This window comes from Scyliorhinus torazame, chromosome 2 (genome assembly GCF_047496885.1).
Source record: "Scyliorhinus torazame isolate Kashiwa2021f chromosome 2, sScyTor2.1, whole genome shotgun sequence".
NCBI classification, from domain to species: Eukaryota; Metazoa; Chordata; class Chondrichthyes; order Carcharhiniformes; family Scyliorhinidae; genus Scyliorhinus; species Scyliorhinus torazame.
Window position 1 is genome coordinate 174074684 of NC_092708.1, and position 16254 is coordinate 174090937.

The 16254-nt window shown below is 44.3% G+C and overlaps 1 protein-coding gene across 5 annotated transcripts in view; it reads right to left on the reverse strand.

Annotated features, from left to right (window-relative positions):
• Window positions 1–2679: 2679 nt before the first annotated feature.
• Window positions 2680–16254, reverse strand: part of LOC140393878 (melanophilin-like) — a 258326-nt gene continuing 244751 nt past the window's right edge. For all 5 annotated transcript variants that reach the window (XM_072480457.1, XM_072480466.1, XM_072480475.1 and 2 more), the window contains 3 exons: window positions 13508–13574; window positions 9750–9847; window positions 2680–7375 (listed from right to left, as the gene is read on the reverse strand). In XM_072480457.1, coding sequence (XP_072336558.1) covers window positions 7349–7375; window positions 9750–9847; window positions 13508–13574 — 192 coding nt within the window. In that variant the 3' untranslated portion in view covers window positions 2680–7348. The remainder of the gene's footprint in view (window positions 7376–9749; window positions 9848–13507; window positions 13575–16254) is intronic.

Genomic DNA, 16254 nt, shown 5'->3' on the forward strand with positions numbered 1-16254 from the left:
TATGTTCGAATGTTATAGTGCCCCCTTAGAATTTTTAGAGCTATGTGTTGTATTAGGGAAAACTTAGGTAAATATATTTCGACCCATAGGACAGAGTAGGATAGAACCTGTCCTTGATTGAAGGTACCCGGCATATCAGAGAACAGGAGAAGATCCAGTAGTGTGATCCTTCACGCTTCGCGTTGAGGATCAAGAGAACAGACTGTAGCAATCTGGGATGGCCACTTACAATAAGGAAGAGGGAAGGTCGCAAAGCCTAACGGGAAAAATGGACAATGTGAGATTCAATCAGGCTCAGAACCTGAATGTATATTTGTGAGCGAAGAATCCAGACGGTATCGAAACCCCCAACCGATTAGCATTTTGATGGCCCATCTCCGTCAGACAAAGAACTGATACCTGAGCGACCAATACAATCCCAGACATTTAGGCACCACTCCTTGTACCGAGGAAGCATAAACAACAGGGTCAATGACCGCTTAGGACACACCCAGCCATCAAGGCACCCGCCCTTTATTGGTTCGAATCGAACACAGCGATCAAGAATTACCCAATTAGTGGGGTCCAAACTGAAAGACCGACCAAAAGAGCGCGAAAACCCCCAAGGATAAAAAGAGAGACAACCATGTGTTCAGCCTCTCTTGGACCTGGCGCTCCGGCAACGTCTACTTCCAAGTGCAGCACCACCAGAAGCAAGTTCAAGTTCAACGCCCGCTACCAGACGGATGAGCCCAGCTGAGCAGCAGTTACTTCTACAGACCCGATAGATCCAGACTCGAACAACGGCCATTGTTCCTCTGACCTAAGCCGGGTGCCTGAAATTAAGTACAGGTTGTCATAGTTAACAGACGTAGTTTAACTAGTAGTGTTTATGTTGCATGATAATTGTGTGTGTAAATAAAGTACCCTTGATCTTGAACTAACTAACTGCTGTTTGGCTCTTTGATCAATATCCGGTTGAACCTTGTGGTGGTATCATTTGATATCTGGCGACTCTGAGCAATATAACATTGATATCCAAAGAAAGAAGGGCAATCTCGTTGATTGCCGTATTTACAGTACGTAAAAAGGCAACAGTTATTGTTCGTTGATGCTACGGGCCGAATTACTCCTTGGTCCAATAAACTCTGGATTACTTTGCCTATCTCTCCCTCGGCTTGCTGTGGAAAGCCTTATTGTTTCTGGGGCTTAGGATCGGGACTTGTAATGTGAACCACTCCTGGGATCTTACCGCAGTTGTGCTTGTGTTGGGCAAAGGATGCTTTATGTCTTTTCAAGACTTCTCTAACTGCTTTGTCTGTGGTAATAGTTTGTGGATTGAACCAGTACTCTCCTGTGTAAATCAAGCTTGCATGTGAACAAATGGTTAGAGCCCTATTCACAAAATTGTTGATAAGTGTCTGGAGCTATATGTATATTGAGCTTGTGATAGACAGTAGAGAATCCTTTCGTGACCACATAAAAATCTTACTGCACCTTACTGAGAATGCTTTCAGAAAAGCCTTTTAAAGATCCAACCCACTATCTGTGTCAACAGACAGGTCACCTTAACCAGTTTAACACTCTGGTTTGGTGAGTTGGTTTGTGAGACATGTTTTTGGTAGTTATTTTATTTTGATCGATAGTTCTGTGGCCAAACTCTTCCTAAAATTGGTTGTGACTACCTGCTATTAATTTATACAAATTAGATAGTTTGCCTCTTCTTTTTTCTCTTTCTTCCCCCTTGTCTTTTCCTCTCTCTTGTCCGTTAGAGAGGTTATCCCCAGGGTCCATGGCAAGTCTGGCAGCCCACGGACCACTGCACTGGCAATTTCCTTGGTTGAAGGACCCCTTTTCAAATTACTGACACACCATTTAAAATAAATCATAATACTAATTATAAACTTAAATCTACTGATACAAGATTTCCAAAATATTTAGGGAAAGAACATTTTTAAAATTCAATCTTAGGATGTGACTATTGCTGTCACTGATGCACTAACAGGGTGGATTGTGGTCAGAAATGTTTAATTAATGTCCAGCTGGCAGTTCAGGTATGAAAACAGAGTTTTGGCATTTGGGTGGGTGGTGGGGGGTGACTTCATCTATAATCTTTTGTGAACAATATCTGTGAAGAGCCCTGGGGTCTAGGCTGCCACAACCTTGCTTCCTTATGTCCAGGGATATGTGGCGGCTCTGGTGAGGGAGGCTGATTTTGCCACTTTCCATTATTTTGATGCAACAGAAGCAGCAAAAAGAGCCTTCTGCCTGAACAAGCTGGCCACTTTTCACAGCATTTTGCTGACCGCGATTCCTGGCTCCTCCCCACAGTCTTACACACACTCCATCCCTGCCTGCCGATCACAATTTCATCCATCTGCCTGTCATTGCTCTTCTCACACAATGTTGGCTCTGCTTACAAAATACCTTGAGATTTGAAAGTCCCAGTGTGAGATTATGATTGGGGCTTAGAAGTTGTGTTGAATTTACAAGAGTTGGCATGTCTGTGAATGGCAGAACAGGCTGCAGTCCCTGTGAGCCATGTGCAGAATAATGAATGAGGGAGAGGGTGTTACTGAACAATCATACAAATGCAAGAAAGATGTGAATGTTAATGAGTGAGAGAGAGAGTGAAAGCACGTCAGCAACGTGGATACAGTGAGTAATGGCAGAGTGAACAAATGAGAGACTGAATCTGAGTGATGGTGAAAGCATATATTTTCCCATCATGACAATAAACCTCTTTAGGTGGAGGTTTCTTTTTCAGCTGAATCATCTCTGATGACATGAATGCACGTACTAATTGTCATATATCTGCTTCGGTAACAATGCATGTGGAATTTAATCAATATAATTAATAAAACATGTTGGTAGTCATTCCAGTGCATATAATGAATACATCTGAACAAAATATCCAATCACCTTTGCATATTTATGAGACTTTTTTATGCCATTAATTCAACAGCAATTGAAAAGCTGACTCAGACAAGTTACAAGGATGACGTATGCCATAGCAAGTCAAAGCATCACAGCAGGGAATGGATTTCTGAATTTGAGATTAAAACATAGTATTGGATGTGGTAGTCACCACTGTTGTATTATATGTATATATGGGTATTACAGTAAGGCCCCTGTACTACAGGTACGGGAGTAGATCCCTGCCTGCTGGCTCCACCCAGTAGGCAGAGTATAAATGTGTGTGCTCTCTGAACAGCAGCCATTTCGTCAGCTGCTGTAGGAGGCTACACATCTCTGTGTAATAAAGCCTCGATTACGTTCTACTCTCGTCTCGTCGTAATTGATAGTGCATCATTGGATAGACTTTACTCTGCATCTTTGATTATATTAAATGTGGGAGCGCTTAAAGAAGCAGAGTAAGGATATTAGTTATGAATAAATTCTGCAGGGCTCACTCCTGGGATAACTATTCCCCATAATTTCATTAATGAGTTAGAGGAACCATTCTTAAATTCAAGGATAGTACAAGATTGTGCACAGGACTTAATGATTCATAAATACATTGAATAAATGAGGTAATTGGGCCAGCGGGTGGTGGATATCATAGTTAGGAGCTTTCATATCATGTTGTGGTAATAAGGAATCCTAGGATAATAGTTGCTCACTCATTAAAGCTGCATAAACTGTATTAATTAGTTATAGGAAAAGCAAATAAAATATTATGTTCTCTTGATAGGGAATCAAGTACAGGAGTCATATGACTCCAAAATGAAGAGCTTTGAGTTAGGAAGACAAGCTGGGAGAATTAGCCTGATTTATTTAGGAGAAACATACACCCAGAGGGAACATGATTGAAACTTTAAAAAGATAAAGGGTCGGGACAGTCCAGTTAGAAATTCGGTTCCTTGCCCAAGCTGCGACACCCAGCAGATCATACTCTTGGAATTAGTTCCATATTGAAAATTTACTTGTTATGTAGCCAGTTCGAATGAATATTTGAAACATCCCCGGACTATAAAATCTACAGGTTCTACAATAGGATGGATGCCAGGAAATATTCCTTTTATGGAGAATTATCACTTTCTGAAATTAACTGTCACGAGCTGATGAGCTAGAGCTGTTACAAACCCGTGACAAGAACCTGGCATGTATCTTAGAGAAGAGGTCATTTCCAGTTACGGAGGGTGACTTACCAGTTAGTTATATTTCAGAGTCAGGAGCAATGGTTTCTTGGGCGTTCCCTTGATTGTCTTAGGGAAATAGAGATGAATTTTCGGTGTTTTCTCCAAATTAACTGGAGTATTTTTGGCTTCTTCCAGGAGATAATACAATAAAAGAGTGAGGAAAGGTCTGCAAGATTGTACTGTTTACTGGGCTGCGGAGGGAGGAGGTTTGATTTGATGAGCAATGTGCTTTTTCCTCTGAGGGATAACAGGCTCAAGTTTAACTACAAGTTCTACAATTGGAAAGTGTTCCTCAGCCCAACAGCCGGCAATTCTTCGAAATTAAAATGTACACTTTAATATTTTCATTGACCACTTTGGCTCTGCATCTAAAGCTTTCTGTAATTGAAATATTCAGGGACATTTCAACTCACTCCCCCTACAGAGGAATCAAGCAGATGTGGATTTGTGGATTTCTATCACATTACCTAAGTTGTTAATAAATACAATGAAAAGTTGAGGCCAAACTCCTTGCTGGATGTCACTAGTCACATCCTGCCTATTACCGCAGTGCTGCTGAGCCAATTTCCAAACCAGGTCAATAATTTGTCTTCAATTCCAGCTTTAACTAACCATCTCTTATGAAGGACTTTAACATATAACTTCAGGAAGTCATAACACCTCATTGATCTTCCCCTGTCCACTAGTCACATCATCAAAATATTTAATTAGCTTGTCAGCCATGAGCTACCTTTTACAAATTTATTTCAGTGCTCTTGAATTAACTGAATATTTCATGGTATTCGGACACTATCCATGGGTAGCACGGTGGCACAGTGGTTAGCACAGCTGCCTGGCAGCGCCAGGGATCCGGCTTGGATTCTGACCTTGGATGACTATCTGTATGGAGTTTGCTTGTTCTGCCCGTGTCTACGTGGGTTTCCTCGGGTGCTCCGGTTTCCTCCCACAGTCCAAAGATGTGCAGGTTAGGTGGATCGACCATGTTAAATTGCCCCTTAGTGTCTAAAGGTTAGATGGTGTTGCAAGTCTACGGGGATAGGGTGAGGTAATGGGTCTAAGTAGAGTGTTCTTTCAGAGGGTCGGTGCCGACTCGATGGGCTGAATGGCCTCCTTCTGCACTGTGGGCATTCTATGAATTTATGATTGCAGGCTGTGAAATTTGATTCTGTACTGCTGCCATGCTTCAAACTGTTTCAGGCATGCTCCTTGCTGGGAACGGTGCTAGCTTGGTCATATTATATTTGGTCAGGAGTGGTCAGATCAAGTTGGCAGACAACCATTTCTGAAACTTCTTTCATGCCAGTCCAGGGAACACACATGTCAATCATTCTCAACTCAAAATGAGTTCAGCTGCATGAGGGTCATTCTCCCCCACCCTGCCGCTCCACTAATACTACTTAGAGGGCCAGACCGTCAACTTGCAGGTAAGGTACTTTTGATTTATTTCTCTCTGGCAAAGATTGTAGACATGCTGTGATTTGTTTTGGAAGCCTGTTAGTGAGTTGGTGAAACCATTAGACGATTTGGCTACCTGTAAATACCAAGGACTCCTGTTGTGGGGAGGCCTGATGAAATCAAGTGCCCATCAGGCAGTTCATTGACCAGTGTCGTGCCTTTTCTGGAATTTAGGACCCCAGAGGCAGAATTTCTGCCCCCAGGAACTGCCAGCTAATCAGAGGGCAGCCAGAAGCAGTGGCTGCTGTCAGTCGTGTTCTACATCATTGTCGCCCTGAACATGGATGTGTAAAGAGCAGTAAAGAGGTCCTGGGGAAGCCGTCATCGGGAAAGGGGGTCAGAGGCATGGCAGGGAGATAGATGGCTTTCATTGGCCTTGGCCCATCCCACTGCCAGGCCCCTCAATCAGGCACAGAGTTTCAGGTAAGGAGGTTCCTGCCCTGGTCGGCTCCTGGCAAATGTGATAAAATTTAGGCTGTCCTCTACCATTTATCAAACTAAGCTCCTCCTTTAAACCTAACTGCTTTTTGACAGTGCATGGAGGCTGTCTAACAGGCGTGCCAGTGCACCAGGCATCTCATTGCGCATGTTCATCGGCATTTTTCAGTGTGCTTCCCCATCAGAGTCCCCTGAAGCTGAACCTGTCTGCGACCTAGCTTCATAGTGAGCTGCTGCACAAGCTATGCTTCCCTCTGGCCTTGCTGCAGCTTCCTCATGCCCAGTAACTTACCATGTGCAATTCCTGTCTTTCTCCTAGCCTCTAAAGTTCACACAGTGCCAGTACCTGAGCTGGTGGGTGCAATTGTCAACTCAACTGATGGAGCTTCTTTATCAGTGGTGTGCTTTGGCTCGGCCGGCTGCATTTCCTGATTATCAGGAAACAAGAAAATCAGGAAGTTGGGGTGAGAGAAGCAGGATGGGGATGTTCAGTGAAATGCTCTACAATTCCTTGATATCCCACTGTCACCTTTCTTAAATAACAGAGTAACATGCCCAATTTTCCAATCTAAAGTAACAGAACTGGTGACTGATTGATTGAAAATACTGACTTATTTTCTTCTGAAATGGCCAAGGGTAATGATGGCAACAGTGTATCCCCAACCATCATTTATTTCATGTGGACCAGGAATGAGCCAGAGAATGAAATGAAAAGTGAAAATGAAAACCGCTTATTGTCACAAGTAGGCTTCAAAGAAGTTACTGTGAAAAGCCGCTAGTCGCCACATTCCGGCACCTGTTCAGGGAGGCTGGTACGGGAATTGAACTCGTGCTGCTGGCCTTATTTACAAGCCAGTTGTTTAGCCCACTGTGCTAAACCAGCCCCTTGAAGAGGAATTCCTTACAGCTCAGTTTCTTAGTGGGCAGTACATTTAGCAACTGAGTTCTTGAGGGATTTGGACTTGCCATCTAATTTGTCACAAAAGTATTAAAAAGCAGTAACATGTAAAGCATTGCTGTATCAAAACATCACAAATGTAAAAAGCATTAGAGTTGATGCAATATGGTAGAATGCACATACATATATTTCAATGCAGGGGACATCCATTACTCAAAGGATCAATTGTACGTAACTCTGCATAAATCCATTACTACACAGGATCGATTGTACATAACTCTGCATAAAATAAACATTTAACACACACGCTGTTTTGTATGATGTATCATTTAACAAGTTGATTGCTCTTTGAGATGTTGATTTTTTTATTCCGATTCTGGGTAACGCAGGCTTTTCTAATGCGGCAGCACATAGCTCCAGTTGATGACTTTTCTCTTTAAGGTCGCATAGACATGACTGGTTTCTGTTTAGCAAACAAACAAACAAGTAAAATGTGACCAATCAGGGAACAGTAATAGATTTCATAGAATTTACAGTGCAGAAGGAGGCCATTCGGCCCATCGAGTCTGCACCAGCTCTTGGAAAGAGCACCCCACCAAAGGTTCACACCTCCACCCTATCCCCAGAACCCAGTAAGCCCACCCAACACTAAGGGCAATTTTGGACACTAAGGCCAATTTAGCATGGCCAATCCACCTAACCTGCACATCTTTGGACTGTGGGAGGAAACCGGAGCACCCGGAGGAAACCCACGCACACACGGGGAGAACGTGCAGACTCCACACAGACAGTGACCCAAGCCGGGAATCGAACCTGGGACCTTGGAGCTGTGTAGCAATTGTGCTACCACTGTGCTGCCCCATAAGTACAAATAACAGGACAGCTGATTTCAGATTATATAATTCTCCCACACTTTTACCAACTCCTTTGTCAGGCCACCATTTGAAGGACCAGGCCGTTGGCTGAATCTTTACCCTGGCTGAGGGAAGTGAGTGCCTTCCCATAACCTGCATATAGATCGATAAGAACTGTGTGCATGATCTCAGGGATGCAATAACAATACCGGATATGGATAATTTTTTTAGAAGACTCTGATCCCGTAGCTGGAACAGAGATATGTGGAAGTTTACGAATTAGAGAGGGGTGCAGATTTGACCATGAAACCTATTAATGCTTCCTCGAATTATTGTGCCGAATAGCAAATATATGAAAGAGTTCAATGCACTGTTTAAAAATGTAAGGGCTTTTAGAAGAAAATTGAAAAATGTGTGTTGTTCCTCAACTATTAAATTTTCACCAAAATTATGTCCACAGGCATTTTTTCCATAGCTCTACTATATACAACTCAAAAACAGCTTTAAGTTACTTTTTAAGTTACAAGGTTTTACTTTTCTAGCTTGAGAAGCAAACTATTGCCCTTTCTCTTACTCTCTCAGAAATAGATTACCTCCATCCAAAGTGTACAGTTGGATTCATTTCCCTTTCTCCCCACAGATGTGCACAGGCAGATGAACACCTCTTACCATTGTCCCCATCTGACACATAGAGGCAGTCTCCCTCCCACTGCAGGAGTTTCCATTTTCCAGATTTGCTTCAGCCTCCAGGAAAGCAGAGGCGTAAATAAAGAACAGTGGCATACTGAATGAGGCTTGGTATGCTCCCCAAAAACCGGTCTCAGAATTCAAAGACAGTGAGCGTGATTTAATGCACAAAAAATATTCCTGCTATGCCACGTATAGAACCTGTAGCGCCAAGAACGACTCCGCTATCAAACGGGACCCTATCATTTTTTTGTGGCCTCGGCGAGGAACATCCTGCTAAGGTCGCACTTACCTAATTTCCTGTACTGACGAGCACCAATTTCTCGGCCCCCCTTGGACACCCCACCATGGCCTCCGACCCCCCCCCCCCCCCCCCGCCCAACTGTCCCAACTTACCTCCGAGGGGGTCCTCAAGCCCCCCCCTCACCTAATCTTTATTTTTAATTTAGAGTAACCAATTATTTTTTTTCCAAGTAAGGAGCAATTTAGCGTGGCCAATCCACCTACTCTGTACATCTTTAGGTTGTGGGGGTGAAACCCATGCAGACAAGGGAAAAATGTGCAAACTCCACACGGACAGTGACCCAGGGCCGGGATTCGAACCCGGGTCCTCAGCACCTTAGTTCCAGTGCTAACCACTGCGCCACCGTGCTGCCCTCACCTAACCTCTTAACCGCAGGGCACCCGGGGCCCGATCCCTAGCACGGGCAATCTAGCACCCGGACACCTTGGTGCTGCCAGCCTGGCAACCTGGCAGTGTCCCTGCTAGTCTGTCAGTGCCAACGTGGCACTACCAAAGTGCCAAACTGGCAGTGCCAAGATCCCTGGGCACTAGCGGAAGTGCCAGGATACTACCCTGCCCAGAGCACGACCACCAGGCGCCTTGGATTGCTTGGGAGCGCCCCCCCCCAACCAATGTGCCGTTATGCCTATCCATATTTGTGTGGACCAGTGCAAAATGGCACTTTAGCGTGGTCCCCCAGTTGTGGGTGTTAGTTCCTGGGCCTCAGGAGAATGGGGCGCAGACATATTTAAATGATCCATTAAGTATGTTAATCTGGATCTCTCCCAGCAAGGGTGAGATCCAGATCGCGACATATGAAGGACCTGAATTTGAGCTGTGGTAACATCTGCGAGCTGAACAGGCTCCAGATGGAGGCTTGGAATCATACAACGCTGCATTCTACTGAGGGCTAGGTAAAGGGGAAGCAAGCCACAAAGGTTCCAGGTTTTATTCTAAGTAGTATTGTGCTTTATTGTACCAGGACCATCCCAAAAGATGGAGCCTTAGCGTACCCCAAAAACACGGTCCAATCTTCCCCTTTTACTTGGATTCCGTTGGGTGAGTGATCCTCTATTCTGTGAATTTCGATCAACTGTATCATTCTTGGTAGCTGTAGAAAATGAATATTAATTATTAAAATACATATTTATATTTTTCATAGCTTTAAAAATAAGGAAAAACCATGTAGGCTGAGACTTCTCTATTAAAGTCACTAAATTAGAGGTTTGAAGGGGTGAATTTAGAGAAGGTGTTCCCACTTGTGGCAGGGTCCAAAAAAAGGATGATCAATATAGGATAAGTACTAATAAGTTCAATAAGCAACTCATGGCGAATTGTCTGGTTCTTCACTTATTCTCTTCCCTTGATTATTTTACCAACTCTAAACCAGGCACTGTAGAGTTCTATGAAGTCCTAAGGCTGTGATCTGAACTAAGACAAGTGCAACCCCTTGAAGTTCCTTCTCCAAGTCACACACTATCCTAACTCGAACATACATTGCTGGCCCTTTTTACTGTCACTGGATCAATTTTTAAAAATTATTTTATGGGATTTGTACTTTGCTGGCCCATCCTTAATTACCCTTGAGAAGGAGGTGGTGAGCTGCTTTCTTAAACCACTGAAGTCAACTTGGTGTAGGTGCACCCGCAGTGCTATTAGGGCGAGAGATCCAAAATGTGACCCAGTGACAGTAAAGGAATGGCAATAGAGTTCTAAGGCAGGATTGCATCTCGCTTGGAGAGAAACGTGCAGGTCAGGGTATTCTCAAGGATTACTGTCCTTGTCAGTCTAAGTAGCAGAGGTTTGGAAGGCACTGTTGAAGAAGGCTATGTGAGTTGCCGCAGTGCAACTTGTATATAGGAAAATGGGAACATAGGACCTAGGGGCTGGAACAGGCAACTTGGGCCCTCAAACCATTTGTGACATCCTGGTTGATAGGTTGTGGTCTCAACTCCACCTGGTGTGTACCTCCATATGGTACACTCTCCTGAAACTGTGTACCGGTGGTAGTGGGAGTAAATGTTTGGGTTGGTGGAAGAGGTGGGCTGCTTTGTCCTGGATGGTGTTGAGCTTCACGAGTGTTGCCTGGGAGTTGCACTCTCAAGACGGTAGCATTCGCGTCACATTCTTGACTTGTACCTTGTAGATGATGGGCAAGCTTTGGGGAGTCAGGAGATGAGTTACTCACCACAGGATTCTCATCCTCTGACCTGCTCTTGTAGTTAATAGTATTTGTATGGCTAGTCCAGTTACATTTCTGGTCAATGGTAACCCCCAAGGTGCTAATGGTGGGGAGATTCAGTGATGGTACTGCTAATGAATGTCACGTTTGATGGTTAGACTCTCACTTGTTAATCATTTAACTCCCCACCAGCATTCACAATTGGATGTGACATGACTTCAGAGCTTTGATATGATCTGTTGGGTGGAGGATCGCTTAGCTCTGACTTTTGCATGCTGCTCCCCATGTTTAGCTTGAATATAGTCCTGTGTTGTAGCTTCACCAGGTTGATACCTCATTTTCAGGTGTGCCTGACACTCTTGCATTCTTTCCTGTACTTCTCATTGAACCATGACTCAATGATAATGGTAGAGTAAGGGATTTGCTGGGCCATGAGTTACAGATTGTGTTTGGATATACTTCTTCGCTGTTGGTCCACAGCATCTCAACAATGCTTAGTTTTGATCTGATAGATCTGCTCTGCCATTCCGGATGCTGGTAGTAAAACACAACACAATGGATTGCACACTCAGTGTAAAGATGGGCCTTTGTCTCCTCAAGGACTGCGTACCTATACTGTCATGGATAGATGCATTGGTGATGGTTCAAGTGGTGAGGGTGAGATCTGTAGGTTTTTCTCTCTTGTGGGTTCCCTCACCACCTGTCACTCTAGCAGATATATCTTCCAGGGCTAGGCTAGCTCAGTCAATAATGCAGATACTGAGCCATTGTTGTTTATACGCATTGAAGACTCCCACGCAGAGTACATTCTGTTCTCATGCTTCTCCGTGCTTCTTACCGATTCTTCAGGTGAAGGAGTAGGTGTGGCAGGGAGGTGGTGGTGGTGAGAGGGAGGGAGGGGGGAGCAGGTTGTAGATGGTAATCAGCAGGATGCCATTGTCCTTCAATGTTAAGGACTCCAGGGGAACTGCCAACTGTATACCACAGTGCCACCATCTCTGGTGAGTATGCCAGGCTATTGGGATAGGTATACCCAGGAATGGCGATAGAGGAGTCTGGGGCATTACTATGTCAGGTTGATGTTTGACTAGTCTGTAGGGGAGCTCCCCAGTTTTAGTCCTGTTTTATTTCTTTTCGACTTTCCTACAGTGGCTTGGCACAACTGAATGGCTTGTTAGGCCATTTCAGAGGGCAGCTCTGAATAAACCCCTCTGCTGGTCTGATAGACGATTCTTTTCCAACCTCGTTAAAAAACACTGTTTCATTTTGTCCATGTGATAATCTGGAAGTGCATTATAATCCATCCTAATTGACTTTGATTGTGTAAGTCTTTTCTTCCAAAAGAATTGTCCATCTTAACAGTAAAATATTGGTAATTTCTTACAAACAACATGTTGTTTCTCCACACTCAATGGTGATTGTTTCAGAAAGGGTCTGGACAAAGTCATTCATTAGCCCTTGACATTGAAAAAGGGAAGTAGATGAAACAATTACTTTCAAACAAATGATTTATGATTACCCTTTCTGTCTTTAAATAAACAATTCTAAATACTCTGCAAAACCTTAGCATTAGGAGCAAGTTCCTTGTATTATGATTTTACTGTATAATATCTGTGATAATTATACTGTGATAATATCTATTGTAAAGGTTTCTTGTGATGTGCTATAATGAGACTGGCAATGAGGTGTCTCCCCCATCTTTCTCAATGCTTTGAAAACTGATCATCAGCATGTGGTTGTTGCACTAAACAGAAAATAATCCAATTCACTTCCCTCAACTTAAATTTAATCAACACTACTTTTCCAAGTTAAATAGTCAAACCTGGGACTATTATCTACATTAATTTGATATTAAAAATATGTATTTGATAGCAAATACCTAGAATTTATTTTTATTGAAGGCATTAAGACTAATGATAAAAATCATTTGGGGATGGGGGGGGGGGGGGGGGTGTAGATGAGATGACACAGTTCACAGTTGTTGTTTCCTACAAATTCCTTCCCCGTTAAGCCATATTGATAACATAAATTAAATGGAATGCAACTGTTAAAATAATATTGAGGATAAGTAGGACTGCAGGACAGCAATCTGGTAGGAGTTGCTACTGCTCAAGATATCCGTTCCATTACATTTCAATACCAAACATTGTAGGAAGCAAGGGAGACTGGAGAACAAGAAGGTCCATTATTTTGAGATGCTGGGAAGATGAAAATGAGTTAGAGTCGCCACTTGGTGTGAGGATGAAGAGATAAAGAAGAACATGCAAGAGGGTTGAGGACCATGAGAAATGAATGGGGTAAGGGTTTAGAAATTGGTTAACACTTAGGCACTGAAAGGGTGGGAGAGAGGAGGAAAGATTAAATGAAGCACCAGAGAATTTGCTCATCATTATAGGACAGATTAAATAGAAAAGGGGAAAGGGAAGTAAGTTTGAGAAAGAAGGCTGCAAATACCTTGGAACATCTTTGTGAGACATTGAAGAGATGTCTCATTGTTTTACAATCTAAGACCACCCAACCCATAATCAAATACAAATTACATTCTATTCAAAATATGTTCAAATCAAACCACTACTATGTCTAACTGACTTTTTGATTCCTTATTTCCAGTTGGATTTGACCATTTTCGGCGAGGATACTGTTGCACCATCATTGCCTGTAAAAGAGATGCACATTTGTCAAACAAATTGGTTGTAAAAAGAAACATCATCCATACATATCACATGACTCATTTATCTCTGCACAGAAATATCCTCCATGTATAACCTAATTCTCAAGAACCAGGCGAATGTGGGATTGATAAACATGATCAATGCTTTTCAGAGGCACTCTATGCACCTGTGCATCAATTAGCAGACCTAGGTCCTCAGCACAATATGCATTGCAATATTTAAATATTGCCCTCAATGTTTTGTGAAGAATGTGCTCAGAGATCAACAAAATTCATCAGGGTGGGAATTCCTGCTGACACTTCAGGGTGAAAGGACCCGGAGGGTGGGTGTTGCTGTGTGCTGCTGTGAAAGTGGTGGAAATGACTGTTTCGGACTAACATTTTGGCAGCAGATAAATTGGATGAGCCCTAAGACCAGTTTTTAAAATTTCCATGGTCCTTTCTTGCATGTGCTTTTGCAAATGACACTGAACTACGAGCGTTTATTTCAGGCTTCCAGTTTCTTTGTGGGAAGCGGGCCTCACTTCAATAAGAATAGATGCTTACTCACAAACTCTGCACTCTCTGAGGTACATATATCTCAGGATTAGAGTTGGCCTCAGCGCCCAATTAGTCAGGGAGATATCGGCTACTGAGAATACAGATATAATAAAATAATTCCATACAAAGCAACTTTATACTTCAATTTGGACCACATTTAAAAAAATTCTCAGTCCAGCCGTCAGCTTTCTCCCCTACTCGCCTGAATATTTTTATGGTGCCTTGCCCAAGATATCAGTGAGTCCCCCTGGATACTTCTCTGGAAGGTACTACAGCTGTCACAGTCTAGTCATCAGGAAAAGACACTCCAGCTGACTCACCCTGTCCTTAGAACTGAGGCACCAAGATAATTGAAGCATTTCATCTACAGCCGATGTCAATGTGGAATACACTGGGGATCAAAACTGAAAGTTTCCTTATCTGTTGGCTCAGCCCCGCAATTAAATGTTTACTGGCCATGTGAACATGAACCGCAAGACCTTTTAAACCACATTTAGCCTTCATCTAATCTGCTCACCAGCTGAACATCAGCGCAGTTTTCCTCTGCTGCAAATGTGGCAGAGACTGCCATGCCAGAGGGGGGCGCCTAAGCCACAGTAGGCACAGAGGCAGTGGCGCAAGCCATCAGCTCGTGGCACAGAAGACTGGCAAAGAACATTTCAAATTCCTTGGTTTCATCTTCAAAGTGGTGAAATGAAAAGCATTCATATACTTTTGAAGGGGACCGTCCACTTAATGTTTACCACAATATTATTCATCTAAACAGCATTAACATTTCTATGATTGAAGGATAAATTTCATAATAATTGCTTGACATCCCATCCTTGGAACCAGTAAGATATATGTAACAATTCTTCAGGCAACTGGAAGTTATAAAATTGGATAAAGAGAATCTAAATTAGTGTAGAAACCAGACACTGAACTTGGGTGCTTTAGCAGGCGGGTGGCGACTACAGAAAACGCTAAATTCTGAGACAAGAGATGGATTTATTTGTCATGGGGGATCATGTTTCTTGTTAAAACAATTTATCAACCTACTCACAAATGTTTAATTATATTAAAAGATAAACAAAGGAATATGTGATGTTCAACGAATGCATTATAGGTAGAAACAAGAATCATAGAATCCATAGAATCCCTGCACTGCAGAAGGCCAAGTCTGCACTAACCCTCTGAAAGAGCACCCCACCTAGGCCTACCCTACCCTATCCCCATAAACCCACCTAATCTTTTGGACACGAAGGGGCAATTTAAGCATGGCCAACTCACCTGAACGTACATCTTTGGACTGTGGGAGGAAACCAGAGCACCTGGACGAAACCCACGCAGACACAGGGGGCACAATCCTCCCATCAGGAAGCTAAGTCCCGATGCTGGAGTGAAAATTGGAGTGTTTCACTCCGGTGTCGGAGGCCGCACCCAGCCCCCTATTCTCCCGCCCCCGGGGGGCTAGGAGCGGTGTTGCGTCATTTACATGAACCGGGCCTTGGCGCCGCGTAACAGCGGCGCCGCATACATGACGCGGCGCCGAATGATGTCACCTGCACATGCGCGGGTTGGCCGGTGCCAACCCGCGCATGCGCGGTTGCCGTCCTCCCCGAGGCCGCCCCGCAAGAAGATGTCGGATGGATCTTGCGGGGCGGCGGAGGAAAGGAGGTCCTCCTTCATAGAGGCCGGCCCGCCGATCGGTGGGCCCCGATCGCGTGCCAGACCCTTTTTGAGCCCCCCCCCCAGTGCAGGAACCCCCCCACAGGCTGCCCCCCCCCCAGCGTTCCCGCACTGTTCCCGCCGGCAGCGACCAGGTTTTGATCGGCGCCAGCGGGAACCCTTCGTGTTGGACAGGCCGCTCGGCCCATCCGGGCCGGAGAATCACCCCTCGCCCGTTACAAACGGCAAGCGGCAATTCTCCGAGCGGCCAGCCGTGATTTGCCCCGCGCTGGTTTGGGGCGGGGGGGAGAATCGCGTGCGGGTGTTGCGGCGACGTGGCAGGACTCGCGCGATGCCCCGGCGATTCTCTCACCCGGCGTGGGGGGGGGGGGGGGGGGGGGGCTGGCGGGGCGGGGGGGGGGGAGAATTCCGCACAGGGTGAATGTAGACTCCACACAGACAGTAACCCAAGGTCGAA